This window comes from Lipophrys pholis, assembly GCF_963383615.2.
Source record: "Lipophrys pholis genome assembly, chromosome: 21".
NCBI lineage: Eukaryota > Metazoa > Chordata > Actinopteri > Blenniiformes > Blenniidae > Lipophrys > Lipophrys pholis.
The window spans coordinates 19,824,797-19,843,875 of record NC_137649.1 but is presented as its reverse complement, the minus strand read 5'-3'; the positions used below and the strand labels follow the sequence as shown (position 1 = coordinate 19,843,875).

At 46.8% G+C, this 19,079-nt stretch overlaps 1 protein-coding gene across 5 annotated transcripts in view; it reads right to left on the bottom strand.

Moving 5' to 3' along the window:
• runx2b (RUNX family transcription factor 2b) overlaps positions 1–19,079 on the bottom strand; it is a 40,021-nt gene continuing 20,942 nt past the window's right edge. For 3 of the 5 annotated variants that reach the window (XM_080490988.1, XM_080490989.1, XM_080490990.1), the window contains 4 exons: positions 17,055–17,159; positions 7,483–7,650; positions 4,565–4,726; positions 1–1,877 (listed from right to left, as the gene is read on the bottom strand). In XM_080490988.1, coding sequence (XP_080347114.1) covers positions 1,399–1,877; positions 4,565–4,726; positions 7,483–7,650; positions 17,055–17,159 — 914 coding nt within the window. In that variant the 3' untranslated portion in view covers positions 1–1,398. The remainder of the gene's footprint in view (positions 1,878–4,564; positions 4,727–7,482; positions 7,651–17,054; positions 17,160–19,079) is intronic. The other 2 variants (XM_080490991.1, XM_080490992.1) reach the window with 2 other exon arrangements.

The window sequence follows — 19,079 nt, the reverse complement described above, 5'->3', positions numbered from 1 at the left end:
GCACATGATATGGAAGCTATAATAGACTTGGCATGTTAAAGCTATAATCGTGACAGAGCTTTCAGCCAGGCTGGATATGAAGAAGAAAAAAGAAAGAAAGAACGAAACGCACATACAGAAAATGTGTGGGATCTTCTGAGGATTATTCCAGTCCTGAGGAGTTCATGTATCACAACACAAGTGAACCTTAAAATCGGACCCGCTGCTTTTAAAGTGCACCACCAGGCGTGGCACCGCTGTAATCATCTTTGGGCTGCACGTCAATCCGAGTGTAGACGCACCGTTTCTTATTTGGACCGGAGCGTACATAAGTGTCTGTGTGCATGTCAGACCAGACAAAAAGTAAAGAAAATCAAGCAGAATTTCCCCAAACGGGTAATTATTTTTCCCTCACTGAAGCTCTCTTTCATGGTATTTCGCCAAGAGGCACAATACGAGTTATTGCTCAATAAATACCGAAGGTTTAATTCCAAGCCAAATGTGTGTCAACGCCTAGCGAGGATGTTGGGCTCCTAATGCGGGGAGCAGTTCGACTGAAAGTTACACCAGAAGAAGCATGTTGCAATACTCTTTGGAAATTACATTTCATATATGCAACTATTTTCAATCTTTGGGTGCAACAGGACAAAAAAAAAAAAAGTACAAATTAAACCTCTCACTCTTTTAAATTACCTATAAAAAAGAAAACTTGTTTTAACTTAGTCATATAGATGCAACAAAAATATTCAGATTACACTTCTTTGACTCAAGTTTCAAATACAATACATAATTTATGGCTTTATAAGTTAAAACTAAGAAAAACGCCTCAATCTACATCAACGTTTCACCCACAATATACAAGTTAAATTAATTGGTTTAAAGCAGATTTGCTGTCCACGCCACTTAGAGCAACATATGCGTCACTCTCATTGCTTGCTAGTCAGTGCTTAACTTGCATCTTGATATTGTCGTAGTACAAAAACATGCTCCGCAAAAAAAAAAAAAAGCCTTTGATGAAATACAAACACTATACAAAAAGAGGCAGTCTTTTACAAATATTGGTGAAGCATCTCTCAGCTTGTGGACTATAATAAAAGTGAATTAATGTCTCATCCACATGGGCCAAGTAAACCAAAACTGTCTTTCTCATTATTGCTGTGAGAATGACTCCCTTTGTAGTGCCTTGGTCAAAACACATTCCAGGAAGACAAGTCCGCACAAGTCTGGTCTTTTTTTTTTCGGTGTGTATTTTATCTCTACATTAATTTCCGAGCTGAAGGTAGAGATAGCTGATGCGAGCTCCAAAATCCCCTTTTCATCTTTTTTAAAAAAAAAAAAAAAGGTTTTGTGCTTTCAAACCGTGACATCAGTTGATTTTCTTTTTTTAAATCTCTCAGCCCCCACCCCGCCCGGGTTTCTTCAATACGGCCTCCAGACGGCTTCATCCATGCGGCCCCCCGTGTTGAGGACAGTCGGGGAGTTACTGTGGCTCCCGTCGCCGTCCACCCCTCCATCCGGCTGGCTGGGCAGGTTCGGGTTCACCAGGGAGGTGCCCGTGGAGGCGCTAGTGCAAGGCGGGATCATCCGGGACGGCGAGCGGTCCCCGCCGGGAACCATGGAGAACTGGTACGTGTTGGAGGAGGTCCCGTAGTAGAGATAGGGCGTGCTGCTGGTCTGGAAGGGTCCGCTCTGGCTCTGGGTGGAGCCGGGGTAAGGCGGGGGAAGGTAGGTGTGGTAGTGGGCGCTGCTCAGCGACATGGCGGAGGTGACGGGCGGGGTGTAGGTGAAGGTGGCCGGGTAGTGCATGCGCGGGCCGGTGAAGCGGCTCTCGGTGAGCGAGGAGAGGCCCGGGAACTGGCGCTCGAACTGGCCGGGGAACGGGCTCAGGTCGGACGAACCTGGAAAACACAACGCAAAGAGCTCCTCAGCATTTTCCTCACATCAGCCAGTGCGGACCTGATTAAGAAAGCCAAAACGATTAAACGTCCTCTCACCAGTTTGTCAGCTCAGATTATGCGATTGTGGCTTGGACTATGTTGTCTTGTAGGGTAATTGGATTTAACAAATAAGTCCTCGAAGAAACGAAGCAGTAGTAAACTGAAACGTCGTCTCGAGCCAGAGATGTGTATTAACCAATTTGGAAAAGCTAATGGCTTTTGCGGGCAACGTGATGGAAGAGCTATTTAGCTCCAAATATTGTAACACTCATCGGGGGTCAGAGTTTTTCATCCGAGTTATGATAAGTTAGTGAAACGCATGTCCACTGCAATGTCTCCATATGTTTACGCCTCTGCATAGTTATGTTTCTGGATGTGTCGGCGCATGTTTATGTGTAACTGTTTATGCATGGAGGTGTGTGTTTGCAGTAGAGTGTGTGTGCGTGTGTGTGTGTGTGTTTGTGGGGGGAAGGTGGTGATGGCGGCGGCGGCGGCGGCGGCGGCGTATGTGTGTGAATACTGTATGGCACATAAAAAAGCAGTTGGGATGAATCAGGAGCTGCACATGTGGAAACACTTTGAGCAGAAACAGTTTCCATGAGATCCATAATGAGGCCGGGCTGAGCTCTGATGTGGCTCCTCTCCTCGCCTCCCGTCGGCTCCAGCGTGTGTGTGTGCGTGTGTGTCCGTGCACACGCGCGCGAAGCAGGCGAGCGAGAGGGAGCCAAGAGGGAGCTGCTCCATCTCACCCTTCGTTCCTCTTTTCGCTTCATCCCTTTAAAAAATACCCGAAAACCACTAACTGGCTGCGGCGAGCTTCGCGCTGGGCGAAGAGTTTAAGGGGAGAATAGGAGGTCCCCCCCCCCCCCCCCCCCCCGTCTACTCTTGGTGGTTTAGTCCAGCCATGGCGCTCTTATCATAAATCACCAGGCGTCTTCCGTGTCACCATGTCTGCTGTGAGAAGTCCGGGGGGGGGGGGGGGGGGGGGGGGGGGGGGGGGGGGGAGGCGGCGACGAGGAGGCGGAGGATGAGAGTTTGTGTGTGTGCGTGTGTGTGTGTGTGTGTGTGTGTGTGTCCTGTGTTTATGCGCAGGGCGGATTTGCGAATCGGGGTTTGTCGCTAGCGTCAGATAGCATATGCTGCCAATTAATGCTTCTGAACTTCCTCTTTCAACGGGGGTCTGCGTGATTCCAATAGAACTAGTTGGGCGATCGTCAGCGGAGCAGCAGCGTGACGCCGTTCATCCAACTCCTGCTCCCTCTAATCTTTAGAGTTGCGCTCGAGCTTTAAAGCGGCCGCTGTGATGATCAGCCAGATCGATTAGTCTAAACAAAACCAGAGTTTTAACAATGACTAAATATTTGGACGGACTTTCAAACAACGAAGCGTCGCCTCCAATATCGATGTTTGATTTGACACATGAACTCGTGAAACCAAGCCGAGCTGAGGTGCCTCCTCAGTCCACGGAGGGTGGGCCGGTTGCGTGTGCGCATCCCTATCGACTCTCTGCTCGTACTTGTCGGTATGTTCCGTGCGGGGGGGATCTTGTTACGGAGCAGCCTTGGCGAGGTGTCAACATGATCTCCAGAGATATGAGAGCCTTAGTCACATCACTTAGGAGGCATTAAGCGCTCGAGGTGAGCGAGCGAGGCCAAGACGGGAGGGCAAGGTTTTTTTTTTTTTTTTTTCTTCTTTCTTCCTCTCGCTGCCGTGCACGCGCGCGTTTGTACGTGTGTCACTTTGACAACAAAGCTCGACGCTTGTGAGATGAAAGCTGAAGTTGGGGGGGGGGATAACTAATCAAAGCTGACAAGGCAGCTGGCTGGATTTTAAACCTTTTCTAATGCAGTCACACGGCTGCATCGCTTAATCACTCACCCCTGCTCAGGGCACACACACACACACACACACACACACACACACACACACACACACACACACACACACACACACACACACACACACACACACACACACACACACACACACACACACACACACACACACACACGGGTGGGTGTAGTATGTTAGCACAAGGAAACAGACAGAAAAAAAAAAGCAGGGTAGAAAAAAAAAACTGCTCACATGGCAGGGAGTCAAACAGGTGTACGGGGCAGAAACTCGTCTGGCGGCATGTCGGGATTTTAAAGGAGCTTTTCACGTTCGGGGGTGGGGAAGGGGGGGGGGGGGGGGGTGGGGGGGGGGGGACAAATTTGAACACAGATGCTGCCGTTACTGCAAACAGAGTGGCTAATACAATTACCCAGAATGCATTGTGAGAGTGGCGTATCGCTGTAAAGACACTTTATTTGTCAGTCACGAGCCTGTTATTATCCCTGGGCCTGTTATTACCCATGCTCCTCTTGGATCAAAGGCTCAGAGTTGTTGGAGGGGGGGGGGAGAAAAAAAAAAAGAGGAAACAATCAGGACTTTTTTCCTCTTTGTTTTTGAGAGATGCCTTCCCGAGCGCTCTCTGGAGAGGCCGTCGGACTGAAACGAAAGTAATTCCCCCGCTCGTTGGCGAACGAGACAACGCGCTGGTAAACAGTCGCCCAGAGTTTATATAAATTGCACTTTTTTGTCTTGAGTGTGAAGGTTAGGTGGTGGTGACGGGATGAGGAAAGCGGGTGAGCGGTGGTGGTTCTAACCTGGCAATCGTCTAGGCACGTCACTGATGGCAGGCAGGCCGGTGCCTCGGCTGGAGGAGAGGGGGGTGGTGGAGTGGACTGAGGGGGACGCCATGGGACTCAGGTAGGACGGATACGTCTGTTCGTATGACCAGGGAGGAGAGGACTGGGACTGACGAGGGTCTGATGGGGAGAAATGGAGCGAAGGAAGGAAAGGAGGAGAGAACAGGAAAGAAAGCAGGAAAGAAAGGGTAAAAAGCCCCGGGACGACATGTAAAGAGAAAAAAATAAAAAACAGACAGGAAAAAGAAAGAAAGAATAATTACCAGTGGGCTTGTATAAATACTCTACTTGTTTTTCACAATGACATTCACAACTTCTGCACACATCATTAGTGTCCCCTGTGCGACCGAGCTCGTGTGGAGGGGCGAGTATCTGTTGGAAGAATTTTCACTTGAGGTTTGACTTTTACTCGCAGAAAGGAGTCGACACAAGATGAGAGTACAGAGGCAGCTGAAAAACAAGTGACAATGGCGTCTTTTTAAGGAGGCAGGTACGACTTCATATTCCAAAGACAATGGCAAGATGATTTTCGGGGGAACATCCCAATAGGGAGTTACAAAAAAAGTGTACTACGTGTGGTAAAAGTTACTGTCAGGATAATTCATGGTCAAGTCTGCATGACCGTGGTCAGTTGTTAGAGTCAGCTGTACAATTCGGGACAATTACACGAGAGAAAAGAGTTTGACTCAGTATTTTAGCACCCGTATCAGTTGGACGCATTATGCAACATCCTCCGTAATGATACAGCTCATGTTTACCCGAGAAGAGAAGATCTTCCTGTTTGCCTTATATAAAACATTGGGCTTGCAGCTGAGGCACCGAGAGCCTTGTTGGCATGCGCCCAGGGTGTAAACACACCAGCAGAAAACCATGCCACACATTGTATTTGTATGAGCACAGCAACACAGGAGTAGAACAAGGTATTTTACATTGTACACGTACAGATACACTACTATGTTTATGACTTTGTGCTCTTCAAATGATGACAAAACACAATCTATCCAAATTGAAGATAACTTAAATTTAAGTAAAGATAAAGTTGGATAAAAGGTGTGAGTGACAGATCCTGATCGTCCGGCTTCTACTGGGACTGGCGTGTTGTAAACATGTCAACGTGAGAAAAGGAATCTGCTCAATAGTGTGAAAACAAATTAAGCACCATTCTCAAGTCGGTGCCGTCCTTGTGGAAATTAATCAAATCATTTGCAATGTGACAACATGTGAGTAAACGACGCGGCTGCCAGGCGAGCTCCGAACAATGACGCTGCACCCCGGAGGCCTGCCATCGCTCACACGAGACGCCACGGAGCGATCCGGGGTCACGATGCTCCCACCTCACGCCACGAAATGAGCCGCCCGAGCCGCACCGCAAAAGCCCGGCGCCAGAGCATAAGCGAGGGGCTAAATGACGACGTGTGACGGGCTTCTGCAGGCGCGTGTGATCAGGTGGCGGCCAGCCCGAACCGTGAGAGATGGTGTTACCTTCTAAGATCTAGATTGATAGAGTGACGGAGACAGGGGAAGACAGACGATCTCGAGAGGGAGCGTGACGCCTCTGCACTTTTTGTGGTGCGACCGACCAGTTTGGGTTTGATATTTCACCTTGCGTACGATTAATGCGAGTCTGTTCCTTCAGTGGCACGCGTCAAGTCAGTGCTGGATCTGGATGGAAAATTAACCCTCTATAAGATTCATTAAAAGTGACCCTATATAGTCTTATCTATTGTTCTATTTTAACACCTTAAAGTCTTTGTCAAAATCGTTCATGTGCACAAAATATGTTGCTTGTTATACTAAATCACACATATTCCACCATAAAATATTCAAGTGTCCCAACAGACATCTGTTAAAGATTGTTCACACATTATTGAGCACCACTCCTCTTTGCAAAAATAGTTCACAGAATACTAATAACAGTTGGCACGGGTCTGAAAACTTGGATAAGGCTTTGCTTCAGAATGTTCATGGAAAATACATCAATAAAGAAAAAGATGCTTCGTCAGAACCATAAGCATAACGGTCAATCAATTATTATTTGATCGCTATCAATGTGCAATTATTAGTCTGAAAGAAGCAGGAAGAAATTTAGACGTTACCAGATATGGTCAATAAAGGAGCCAATGGGTTATACAGAAGGCTGGCCTACATCCTTACTTCAATAAATAATGCTTTATTCTCACGCCTATAGTCTCAAGAGTGACACAGGCCATTCTATTTAGCCAAAATCGTGATACAACGTTACTTCCAAATATCAAATATTCTTTTCTCGGTTCAGTTTTGTCTGTATTTATGAACAATTTCAGTCAATCAATTGTTTATCAGTACGGTGTTGTTGAATAAGGATGTTTTTTCTGATATCGGCATTATAAACCTAAACAGGTCAGACACGTTTAATGTCATAAAACACAGATTAGATATGACAGGTTTAGTGCAGCGAGGTGTGTTGAGTGGTGTGTTTCATCAAGTTCAACATAATAGTAGTGGTGACTCATTTCAGATCTGTGTTAATCATAGTTTACACCTGACAATGTTTACGGCGGCGACAACGCAGTGTGATTTTACACAATATTACCACAAATTTGACATGCATATCACTAAAAAAGGCACAACAGATTTATAAGTAAAGCCAAAACAAATCCTTCAATGGAAAAGGGCTTAACTGCTCAAGTCTGGGCAATTGTTTGTGGTAAGTTATTAGGATCTCATAAAATCTCGAACAGATGACATATTTTCTAATATGCAAATCAGGTGCCGGCCCAAGGGTGTGTCTATGTGACCTAATAGATTACATCACAAGGGATACAATACAGACCAATAAACTAAATGTTTTTGTTGTCCTGATATATGTGGATAAATGCCCACTTTTGTAAGCTCACCTGTAATCTGTGTCTGTCCCTGTGGATTAAAGGAGTTGGCTGCCGTGTTGAGAGTCGGTCGCGGTGCCTGAGTGGGAACCGCCACCCTCACTCTCATCCTCTCCAGCTCGCTGAGGCGGTCTGAGAACAGGCCCGTTTTGGGAGGGTCCTCCAGCTTCTGGCGATGCCCTGCAGACGCAGGAAGCGCAGCGAATTGATTCACACTGATGCAAATATTGCCGTTCCTCCAGCCATCATTATTTCTGCCATCTTGCAGATAAATCGCATTTTTAAACACCAGGAGCTGAAACGCCGCCTCAATATTCAGCTCTGTTGTTAAGTGTACTTATATTTCAAATAGACCGAGAGGGGGTACAGAGTGCTATGGGAACGGGAAACCAACATCCTGCTAATTAACAAACAACTCTGGCAAAAGTCTTCTATCACCTTCAAGACTTTCAGTTTTAACCTGGGGCTTCTTCCTCAGGTAAACACAAGCTCTCACGCCACTGCCTTATTATCCCCACAGGAGTCATAACGTACGCCAACTATAATATGCAGGTTTTTTTTTCTTTTTTCTTTTTCTCCTGCATTCCTCTGCTGATAGTTTTACACCCTTTGCATCCCTGATTCTCATTACTCGCTCTTCCGGGAACTGCGAGCGTCTCCATTGTACAAACACAAACACGAGGCAGCGTGTGACTCATAGCGTCGGAGTCCTTCGTTGGTGCTCATTGTAGCGGGAACCGAATCAACCCCCCTCCGACGGCCCAGGTGGAGACTATAGTTTAGTAAAGGTGGGTAGGAAGAGAGGCCTATGCACACACTGTTCTTTTTTTACCACGACACAGGACTGTGTCAGTGTCTGGTCTTGCACTGGTTCCCCTGTAAAGGCGGTAAAGTAAATATCAAACAGAGGAGAGTAGAAACTCCTGCTGTGTTTGGCAGCGCTCCAGCTGGCTCGGGCAGAAACAGCGAGCTCCTTCAGAATCCTGCCCAACCTGCCCGCTGCAGCCCGGGGCCGGGAACAAAGGCCTGGCACTACACCTACAACGCTTGTGGGCGACTGAGGACGAAGAGGAGAGGGCGAACAAAAGACCTTTAAAGGGGATCATCATTTGTGTTACTGAGGCGTCATTACAGAGATCAAAGGGCAACGAAAAGACACAAAAAAAGCTGCCTCACAGCCAAACATCTGTATTAATGATGTCCCGGCTGAGGAGCTTTGATGTTGCAAGTGATTTTCGGCATTCACTCTAAACTGTCGATTAAATGCAAGACGACAAAGGCGAAAGTCTCAAAGAAAACAAAAAACACTCATCCCAGCTGAGCATTTTTCCACCACTACCACAAAACATCATTTCAGCCTCAGATATGCTCTTACAAACCATCTGTCTCTTCCCAACAAATAATTTACTCTGGTACGACTGGTTGGACTTTTAATACCGCTGCGATGAAATGAGACTCGACGAACGGCGGCAGCGGAAAGACAGCCACTGACAGTCAGACGGACCACGAGTTTTATTGCGATGACGTGACCGGACTGGCATCGTCCGGCCCAGAATAAACAGACAATCTCATCATCGGCCTCCGCGCTCGGAATGAAGGCGTAATATCGGCTACTTGAAAAGACTTTCTAACATAATTCACATCCATATTTCATTACTAATATTTCCTCATCGTTACTGCAGATAATTTGCGCTGCTCGTTGGCATTCCCTCATCTCTCACTGCAAGCTGTGCCCAGTCAATCATAGCGTTTTCCACTTTCAACAGACCGAATTTCTATTCTAAAAAAGCCTCGGGACACAGAGCAGGCTTTGTGCGTAGTCTGTCTCCTAGTGATGGGAATAAATAGCAATGGGAGACCACGGGGAGATGAGGGGAGACAGATGAGGGGATGGGGGGGGGGGGGGGGGGGGGGGGGCATGGAGAGGAAGAGACCCCATTGACCACTAAATTAAGGGTGAACCAGTGAGGGAACACAGTCTCCGAGAAACAGTGCAAACAATGGCGAAATATCCAGAAAGTGTTTCCTTGATATTTTTTGATTAACGTTATTCACCGATTTTTTTTTTTTTTTACAATTTTTTAATAAACTGCCATTGTGTGACGGAACCTATGGCTCCAAGTTTTGTTTTTCAACAATAGCCATTTATTTTTTTACTCCTATAGGAATGCAGCATGTCAACCAGGTCCAATTCACACTCCAAACAGCCAGACCTCAAAATCCATTAGTTTTGCGGGCCTTGACAGTAAATACAGTTTTTCATGAGCTAATTACACCTTTTAAAGGACAACTGTTGCCAAACACAAGACGTCTCAGCTGTTTTATCGGAACCCAAGCAGGGCGGCGGAATGAGCCGAGGGTATTTAAAGGAGCGGGAAAGGCGGATGATTTCACTGCCGTAGGGAAAGTCCCTGAGATTCCCATCATCCCTGTGAAAACAGCGGAGATTTTCGATAGCGCCTGCCACTTCCCTGCCCAGCCAGCGGCCGGAAACACGGACAGATTCAGACCAGATGTGAGCAACTTGTGCACACACGGAAACGCGTAGAGAAACACACACGTGCAACTAAAAAGGACTTTCGGAAACGCGTTTCAGCCCACGCAATCATGCACATGACCGTCATTGCACACGAGCGCGTGCACACTACCGGCTCGTACATGCAGGTAGAAAGAAGGTTTAGAATGATTAGAGAACACCTCTAAAGATAGTATCTCAAATAACACAGTCACACAGTGATCCTAGAATAGTATTATTTCAGCCGTCGCAGAGACATAAGTCTGGATTCAACTCACCCCTGCTGATCTGATAACAGCGAGTAAGAGCAAGTAGGCAAACAGAGTATAAGTCCTCTGTAATTAATGGCAGCATTAGATTGAATCTGAGTCTGAGCATGGAGATCTTTGACTAATAGGTGGCCGTTTCCTAATATGTCACGGCGGAAAAATACTTCTTTTTGCCGGTTTGTGTTGGGTTCTCACATGACAAGGGGTTTCAATGTACTTTTTCAATCCTTAAGTAGTTCCAGGGGCTAGAACGTATGAATAGTGAATGAATTTTGTGAAATAGGACTATCTGGTTTCCTTCCAAGAGTCAGCGCGAGGATTTATAGTGCGCTTGTGTCTGTGCAGCAAAATGCTAAATATGAAGCTACAGCCTCGAGCAAAGCTACCTAAGTTTAGCACAGACGTCCTGGTTTTTTCCCTCTAAAGTTAATAAAGTTCACATTCAGTACCGATTAAACCAATAAGACATGATGTGCCGATTAGCGAGCTTTAGACCGTTTCCTGCCCTTTATGCTAAACTAACGCCTCCCGTCGGGAGGGGGGGGGGGCTTCAGATTTACTGAAAGTACAACTGATTGTCATTTCCCACTAACAAAGCGTAACCAAACATATTTCCATAATGTTTCATTTGCAGACGTCCAGTTTCACATCAGTAGGAAACTGACTAAGAGACATGTGAGGAAAATGCAGAGTCCCAGAAAATCCCGAGTAAATGGGATAATTTATAAATTTGCTGTCACGTCATGGTCCGTAAGCCCTCCAGTCTGGTTTATGATCACTGGGTGAGTTTGGATGAATGTATCTTTGGGGCTGATTCAGACCCCCCCCCCCCCCCCCCCCCCCCCCCCCCCCCCCATGTTCATGGAGCCTGGGTTGAATCAGCCCGTCTGTGTGTGTGAGTGTGAGTGTGTGTGTCAGTCGTCACACGGTGGAACAGTAAAATCGGTGAATGGATTACACCAGGTCCATATTTCACTTTTTTATTTGAGGGGGTGGGTGGTTATCAGAGACGCCATGTTGCTTGAATGAATTATTTTCAGTGGCAACGCGAAGCTGGACTGCATAGGTGAGCCCCGGTCTACCATGGGGGGGGGTCTGGTACAAAGGAAGAGGAGGGAGTAGAGAAACAGAAGAGAATGAAAACAGAACTGAGAGAGGGGTTGGGAGGGAGAAAAGTAAGAGAAAGAAGTGGAAAAAAAGAGAGAGAAAGAGAGAGACAAACTAGGAGGTGTGGGAGAGGAGGGCGGTGAGAGAAGGAGAGAAGGAGAGAAAAAGGGGGGAGCCAGGCTGTCGTGGAGCGCTGCCAGCCGTCTGTGTGGTCCGTGCGTTCCAGCCAGGAGGAAGCTAGCCAGGCAAGGGAAGGGCACACACACACACACACACACACACACACACACACACACACACACACACACACACACACACACACACACACACACACACACACACACACACACACACACACACACACACACACACACACACACACACACACACACACACACACAATTCCCAAAGGCGATACATTTATTGAACGCAAACACACTTTATACACATTTGTAGAATAATGCACAAAGTTTAAAGAGCGAGCTCACACACAGTTTGGCTGCTGTGTGGCTTTTTTTTTATTTTTTTCAGGCCGGCTCCCTCTGCACCTCTCCGCTCACATTAAAGTGTTTTGATTCAGAACAGGGGAAGCAAATCCCTCAGAGAAGCTTTGTGTTGCACCCTCAGGGGCCAACTGAATCCAGACTTTGTCTCTTTATCTATATCTCTCTCCCTATGATTCATTCTCTCTCTCTCTCTCTCTCTCTCTCTCTCTCTCTCTCTCTCTCTCTCTCTCTCTCTCTCTCTCTCTCTCTCTCCTCTCTCTCCTTTATTCTTCTGTCTTCCTCTTTGTCTCCCCCTCCCGCTGAATAATTTGGTGTTGTGCGTTGTAGAGGCCTTGGCACCTCTTCAAGGAACTTCATGAGACATTCAAGTGACTGGCTGCCCTCTGGAAAAGCCTGAAGTATTTTTTTTTTTTTTCCATTCTCTTTTTTCCCCTCCTCCCTCCCTTGTTTCATTCTTTACTCTCCTGATGTTTTGGGTGAGTTTTATTTGTCCGACTCAGAGAAAAAAAAAAAAAAGCTTTGATTATTGTTGCATGCAGATACGTGAATCTCCTGAAATCCTCTTTGATTACCTGGACGCTCTATTTCTGGACATTTCCCTGGAGGCGGTTACTGACACTGGAAACATTGTCAACGCACACACCGAGGGCTCCGCTCCTACGCGTGATTCAGGGAAATGATTTGGCTGACATTGCCTCGAATTTCGTGGGACAGTACGATTAGCATCCATGAGTCTTTTAGCATTTAGCAAAAAAATGTTTGTAGCACTTAACAAAACAAAGCCTCACAGCAGGTAATGGTAGCCTACCGACGCATGTAACGACATGTGTGTGGGTGTGTGCGATGACACCGGAGGCCGGCTGGTGTCATCACGACCAATAAAAATAAAGGCATCTCATTTACGCACATTGTTTCCATCTTAGCGTTACGGGAGACGGTGGTTCTAAGTGTCATAATAGGCTGTAGCTTAGCAACTACTCCATTAAAGCTGTTTACAAAGGTGGGATTGCAATTGAGCTCCACTTGTTAGGACCATAATTTATTCAAAATTAACTCTCAATTCAGAACGGCCCAATAAAAAGAAAGGTGGGCACTATGCTTTTGGCTCCCGCTCCCACTCAGCCAGTGCCAAACCACTGACTCCTGTCTCGAGCCCACTGCGCTGCAAATGAAACATAACTGACAGCTAAGCCAACTGCTTTTGATGAGGGTCGCTGTCTGACTAGCTGCGGAGCAGTGTGTGAGAGTACGCAGATTTTTCTTTATTGGCAGGATTCATCTGGCTGTTCCGTTACGTGAAGGTTAGAGGGGGCAGGGGCTTCGCTGTGAGGCCTCGCCAGCTTTGGACTTTCTTGTGAGAGAAACACACTCCCTCTCTGTCAAGGCTTGATCCCTTCTGTGTGTATTTTGAGTCCTTCTGTGTGTATTTTCATGCACATAATTTCCAGATTTCTATCACTCACTGCATCCTCTGGTGTTGTTATTTGACATTTTACTGGAGAGAGAGAAAAATAAAAGAGTTAGGATTCCTGGCACCACTTCATTTACTTTCAAAGTGCATGGAGAAGAAAAATAAGATTCTGACGAGGGCCAACCTGCACAAACACTTGTAGTGTCAAATAAAGCTTTCGCCACTGACCGGAGCGTCGGGTTGCGGCCTTCATAAAGGGTCAGGAGAAAACAAATTGCAGGAGCATTATTAGAGACTTCCTCGACCTGCCTGCCAGCAGCACTGGGGGGGGTTCAGGGCTTGAAGCCACATGGTCACATGCCCAACCCGTGTCTGCTCCGATCCTATTGGTTGATATAAATATGGAAGCATGTTTTTTTTTTTTTTTGTTCTACTTGAATTTAGCACACGTTCATGTTGATCAATCACTATATCACCACGGTCTTTGTGACTTTATCTTATTACTTATATGTCTGAACACTTGTTTTTGCCTTACTTTTGATCTCTGAAGCATTGTTTAACAGTTGCTGAGTATATGGTGGGACACGACAGCATACACAAGCATTATGTGCTTAAGAGTTTGGCTTGGCAGACGGGCCTCCTGAACCACTAATATTGTCTGCACGCTCGTGAGTAACCGAAAACCTCTTCACCAGACTTGTTAACACCCTGACCAAAACTGAACCAGAACGCAAGCCCGGTCCCTTAGACCAGAAGCCCCAAGACCCCGAATGCTTCAAAACACTAGAGAAACGAGGATTAAGTACTGACACACACTCTCCTTTTTGTTATAATGAGATATCGCAATGGGTTTTGTCACCTTCTCGGTTTTGTCTGCCATCAATTAACTCTAATGAGAACAGTGGGTTTGTACAGAAAGCCTTGTATATTGTGTTATTACGGCTCAGCTATTACCACTCAGGAGGTTTGTCTCAGCTGGGCACAGCCACCGACAGGAGCAGCTGAAAGGAGACAGAACCACCTATAAAAGCATATTGGTTTAAACAACCACTCCCTGTCTATTAGCTCAAAATGACATTTAATGAGGCCTATTAGCTCTGCTCCAAATCAGCACTGTGTCTAAACTAGAGTAATGACACCCCAAACACACACAAACACGCACACAGGCACACACACGCACACGGCTAAGCGCTGCTGCACAGACACCTAGGTTTCTGAATCATATCAGCAAACAGATTCGCACATGGCTGCTTGCATGAATGCACACGCTGGCTCGCACATGTGTACACACACTCCACGAGCTGTTGGTGCAGTGGCAAACCACAGGGAAACCAAGAGCTGTCAAGCGATTAAGCACAATGCGAGCCACAGAAACCAAGTTAGCCTCCCGCTAATAACACAGTGGCCAGAGGGACCTGACTAACCACTTACTGTACCCACACACACACATATATACACACTTCCAAACCTCGGAGGAAAAATCATACCGCAGGTCTTCAAGCAGGGCCTTTGCTGATATTCGTCACTCTGACCACGCAATTAATTAAGTAAAGCTCCACTCCACAGTTCACAGATATGGGGCCCTGTTCTTTTTCACGGGTGGTCCCGCTTCATCCTCCCCACCGATATTAGAAGAGGAACTGCTGGGGAAATGACAATCCCCCGCATGACGACTCATATGGCTGCCATAAGGCCAATCAAACACCCCGGCACAAAATATCCTTCCTGAGAGAGACACCCACACAGCCGCAGAATCGGCAATAAAACTGGAAGAAGTGCTAAAAAAGAACCAAAAGAAGAAGGTGAGATGACGCTTCGTGTGTTTTTTTTTTCCTTTTCCAGAGACTACACAGCGTCTCACAAAGGAGGGCCACATAGTACCAGTGTGTGTCTACTTTAAGACAGCCTACTGTTCCCTCTCTGCACGGACCCCTCCCTGTGGGGGCCCGGCGGACCACAGGCCTCCTAATTACCCACTCGTTTAACACAAAATAGAGCTGTAATGGTTGACAAAGCCCCCCATGTCTCAATGAAGCGTACACAGATAGAATCACAGTTCTGGAGACAGCCGGTGTTCGCCGTGCTGAAAACCTGGAGGAGGGGATGGGAGGCGGAGAGGGCACATGTGTGTTTTGCCACCCTTCGACCTCAGCTTAATGACCCCTGAGAGGGAGACGTGTTCTGGCTGTAGTTTCTAGGTAAATTACACCAAGACTGTAATTCTGACCACTTAACAGCAAAGGAAAGAAGTTCAGGGGTTATGTATGATGACATAGTCTTTATTGCCTAAATTACTGTCCTGAGACCGAAGCTGGAACATGAAAACTGACAAGCTTTTTCTGAGACCGCAAATTGAGTGGATAGGAGGAAAAAACAATGGACGGACGTGTAAAGTCTTTCCCTCGTGCCAGCATCGCTTCACCTGCGATTGTGCCGCGGTTGTCATCGCCTCGCGAGTCCACTCACACACACACACGTTCGTGACCCCTGGACGGAAATCCGACGACGGCAACTTTGCTAAGACCGAGCTGAGCGTTTTCCAAACAAAATTCGCTTCCACACTCCCATCTGTTCGCCACCAAATAACAGGAGTTGTTTGAAAGTCATCTGACGGGGGACAGCAGATGTACAGGAAATGCTTTTGATCAAACAAGATGGCTGGAGAGTGAGAACGGATGGCCGGGAGAAGTCGGCGTGATCGCGAGTACATGTGTGTTTTGAGGACAAGCATATGCCTTTGTTTCGGGGGTTGGAGTGGAGGGGTGGGTGGGGGTTGGGGTGGGGGGCTGGCTGCTGATGAGCGCCGAATGTCGAGTGTGTGAGGCGATTTTCTGGCACTGCTGGCAGCTTTTCCTACAACAGAGACTGATGGTGGTACTAATCCTACTGTCTCCCGGCTCCGCTGTGTCTCCGCGTGTCCTGGTGCCATATGTGACAGCGGGGCAGGCGGGCGGGTGGGTGGGTATGTTTTGTGATGTGATATTGTTCATTGAGACGCCACGAGATGAGAATATGTTTTTTTTTTTTTTTTTTTATGAATAGGGAGGAGGGTTGTGGAAACAGCTGCATGCCAGACCAGTTGGCACTGATGGCTATAGTAAAGTTTTTTTTTCCTCCTCAGTTGTTTTTATATGGCCCATTAAAATGAGCTGATGCTAGCACTCTGCTACCCAGTGTACCCTCTCAGGAATACTTAGCCTCACATTTTATTTCTCCTCTTTCTCGCACACCGTCACATGTGAGACTAAATTGCTCTCTGAAAGGTTATCTTTAATTAACAGCCTGTGGATTGCTAATTAACACAATTTTAAACTTTTTCCTATAAAACCTTTTTTTTGTTGGGGGGGGGGGGGGCAATTTCCTCATTTTAATGGCCTGTCATCATTTTAGCGGAACATTTGCTGTCATTGGCTGGCTGTGCACTAAGCCACACCTCACATCTCACTTTAAAGAGGCACTCTGCCAACTTGACGGATCAAGGTTAGAAGAGCAGCAAGCTGAGACAATGTGGCTACTGCTGGGAGTATTTTCCACAGTTTAGAAACGCATCGTGAGGATTTAATCAGAGATCTGACATCACACGTGGGAGGTGCAGGGTGTCATTTGTTCGGGAGCTTTGCGGGAAAAATAGGAGTGCTTGAACAAATCAAAGATATTCGCTCCTGTGTCGTGTTGCACTGTGAGAACAGTACGAAAATCACAGATTAATCAATTGATTGTGTGACTTTACAAGCGTATGCCCATCCGGTGCTGCATGTGCGTGCATTGGTACTCACTTCTGGGCTCACGCGGTCCGTCCACGGTGACCTTTATGGCTCGGTGGTAAGTGGCCACTTGTGGTGGGTTGGTGAATACTGTGATTGTCAGCGTGAAGCTCTTGCCTGTGGTGACATCAAACAACATCAAATGACACAGAGACAATAACGGGCATTCATCTCTAAACCATACCCAAGTCACAAGTGTGGTTGTGATCACATAAGAGCCAATACAAACCGGGGTGGGGGGGGAGACATTAACAACACACAACATTGGCTGTTTGAGACAGGGCGTGTTCGGGTTTAAACGAGAGATTGACTGCAGGAGTCACGTCTCGTTATACGGAATCTCCGATACAGTGCGAGTGGGCGAGAGGCATTTTAATAGTCACTTCCTTTCTCCATAATCCCTCGCAGTTGCTGCCTTGGGGGGTTGAGCGTTCGTCTGTGCATGGAGTGAACACGGCCCCATGTGCACGCACAAGGAGTGGTGTGATTCAGACGGCAGCGGCCCAGTCAGCACTGACACTAACGCTGGAGGTATGCAGACGCGTCATGTTGCTATGGCTGCAGGCTGGGAACCGGAAGCGAGGGGCAAGTCGCTGCAGCGACTCATCGGAGCAGCTGTCTGTTCTGCTCTCAGTCGTCTGCAAGTCGTGCATGTCCTCCCTCCGCATCCTCCGCTCTGCTGTAAACATGCTCCTCCAAGACGATGAGTCAGGCAGATAGCAGATCACAGGTGCTACAGGTGATCCCTGAATTGAGGCGCATGTGGGTGAAACACAGCAGAGCTGATTATCTGTGATGAAAGTATTCGACTATATTATACGGATTGTTTTTGTTGATTTCTAACTTCATTTCTTTTGTTTTTGTCTTCGACCTTTGAGAATTTTCATAGTTTTATTTTAATAATGACTCTTCGTAGAGCTTCTGTCCTGCACTGACTGATTGGTCTTATCACCTCCTTGTCAATCTTCTGTGAAGCACATTGAACTGGACAAGTAGTTTTGGATGAACTGACAGAAAGTGGGGCAGCTACTGCGTCACTTTCCTGGTTTCCTGCCACCGCTGCTGCTGCAGTCTGCTCGCTGTGGTCTGACTCCTGTTTACCATCGGCCCTCAGGCTGCCACACTATTAAGTCGGATGATGCTATCGCCGCCGGTATCTGATTCCTTGTTCGGAATCCTGTGAGTCCATGTAGCATCACGGAGCGGCGCAGTTTCAGCCCTGTAAATATCGATCTAGTCTTTCCTCGCTGGCTCGCGCTCCTCTTCTATGTGTATGACTTTTAGCTATCTAACATCCTATCGGTTCTCTCTGCTTGTACTTATCTGTCATTGCGGGGTATTCATTTCAGACACCTCGTAGTCCGATCCTCCCTGGCTCCTATGTCACTTCCTGTTACTAGATTCCCTGTCACAGCAAAGCGAGGCAGGCGAGGTCTCCGTGGCAACAGATCCAGTCTCTCCTGTCTTTTGCCTCACAATCCATCCGTCTATCCTGAACACCACACCTCTCACAATGCACATGCTTTAAATCGGCTTTATATAACCAGTAACTGTTACACTTATGGCTTCAGACTAAAGTTTATTTCATCATTTCGAAAATGTGCTTTCATAAAATAAGCAGTTTTAAACGTTGATTTGATCCCTTCAATATTAAAAGGGGAAAAAAAATCCCATTTTATGATGATCCAAAGCCCTGCTCTGCCTTTTCTTTTTTTTTCTTAGCTGTGCTGCTATAGGTTTAAAGAGCTTTTCGAATGCATTTATCTTTTAATCACAATTACACGTGAATAACTTCACAGCTCTCTTATATTTTCATCTGATCGGCAGTTCTTGCCCTTATAAGTCACAAATCGATTAGTCTGTTGTCCACTTATTTTAACAACGTCCCTCTTTCTGTGCCCTAACGTTGGCCGCTTGAAGCAATAAACCTCCAACTGTGAATCTGCTATACCTTTAAGTTTCTTCCCGTTAGAAGGGATTTTTTTGAATCCTTCCTAGACTTCCTCATGTCAGATCGCAATTTTTTTCCTTCCGTAT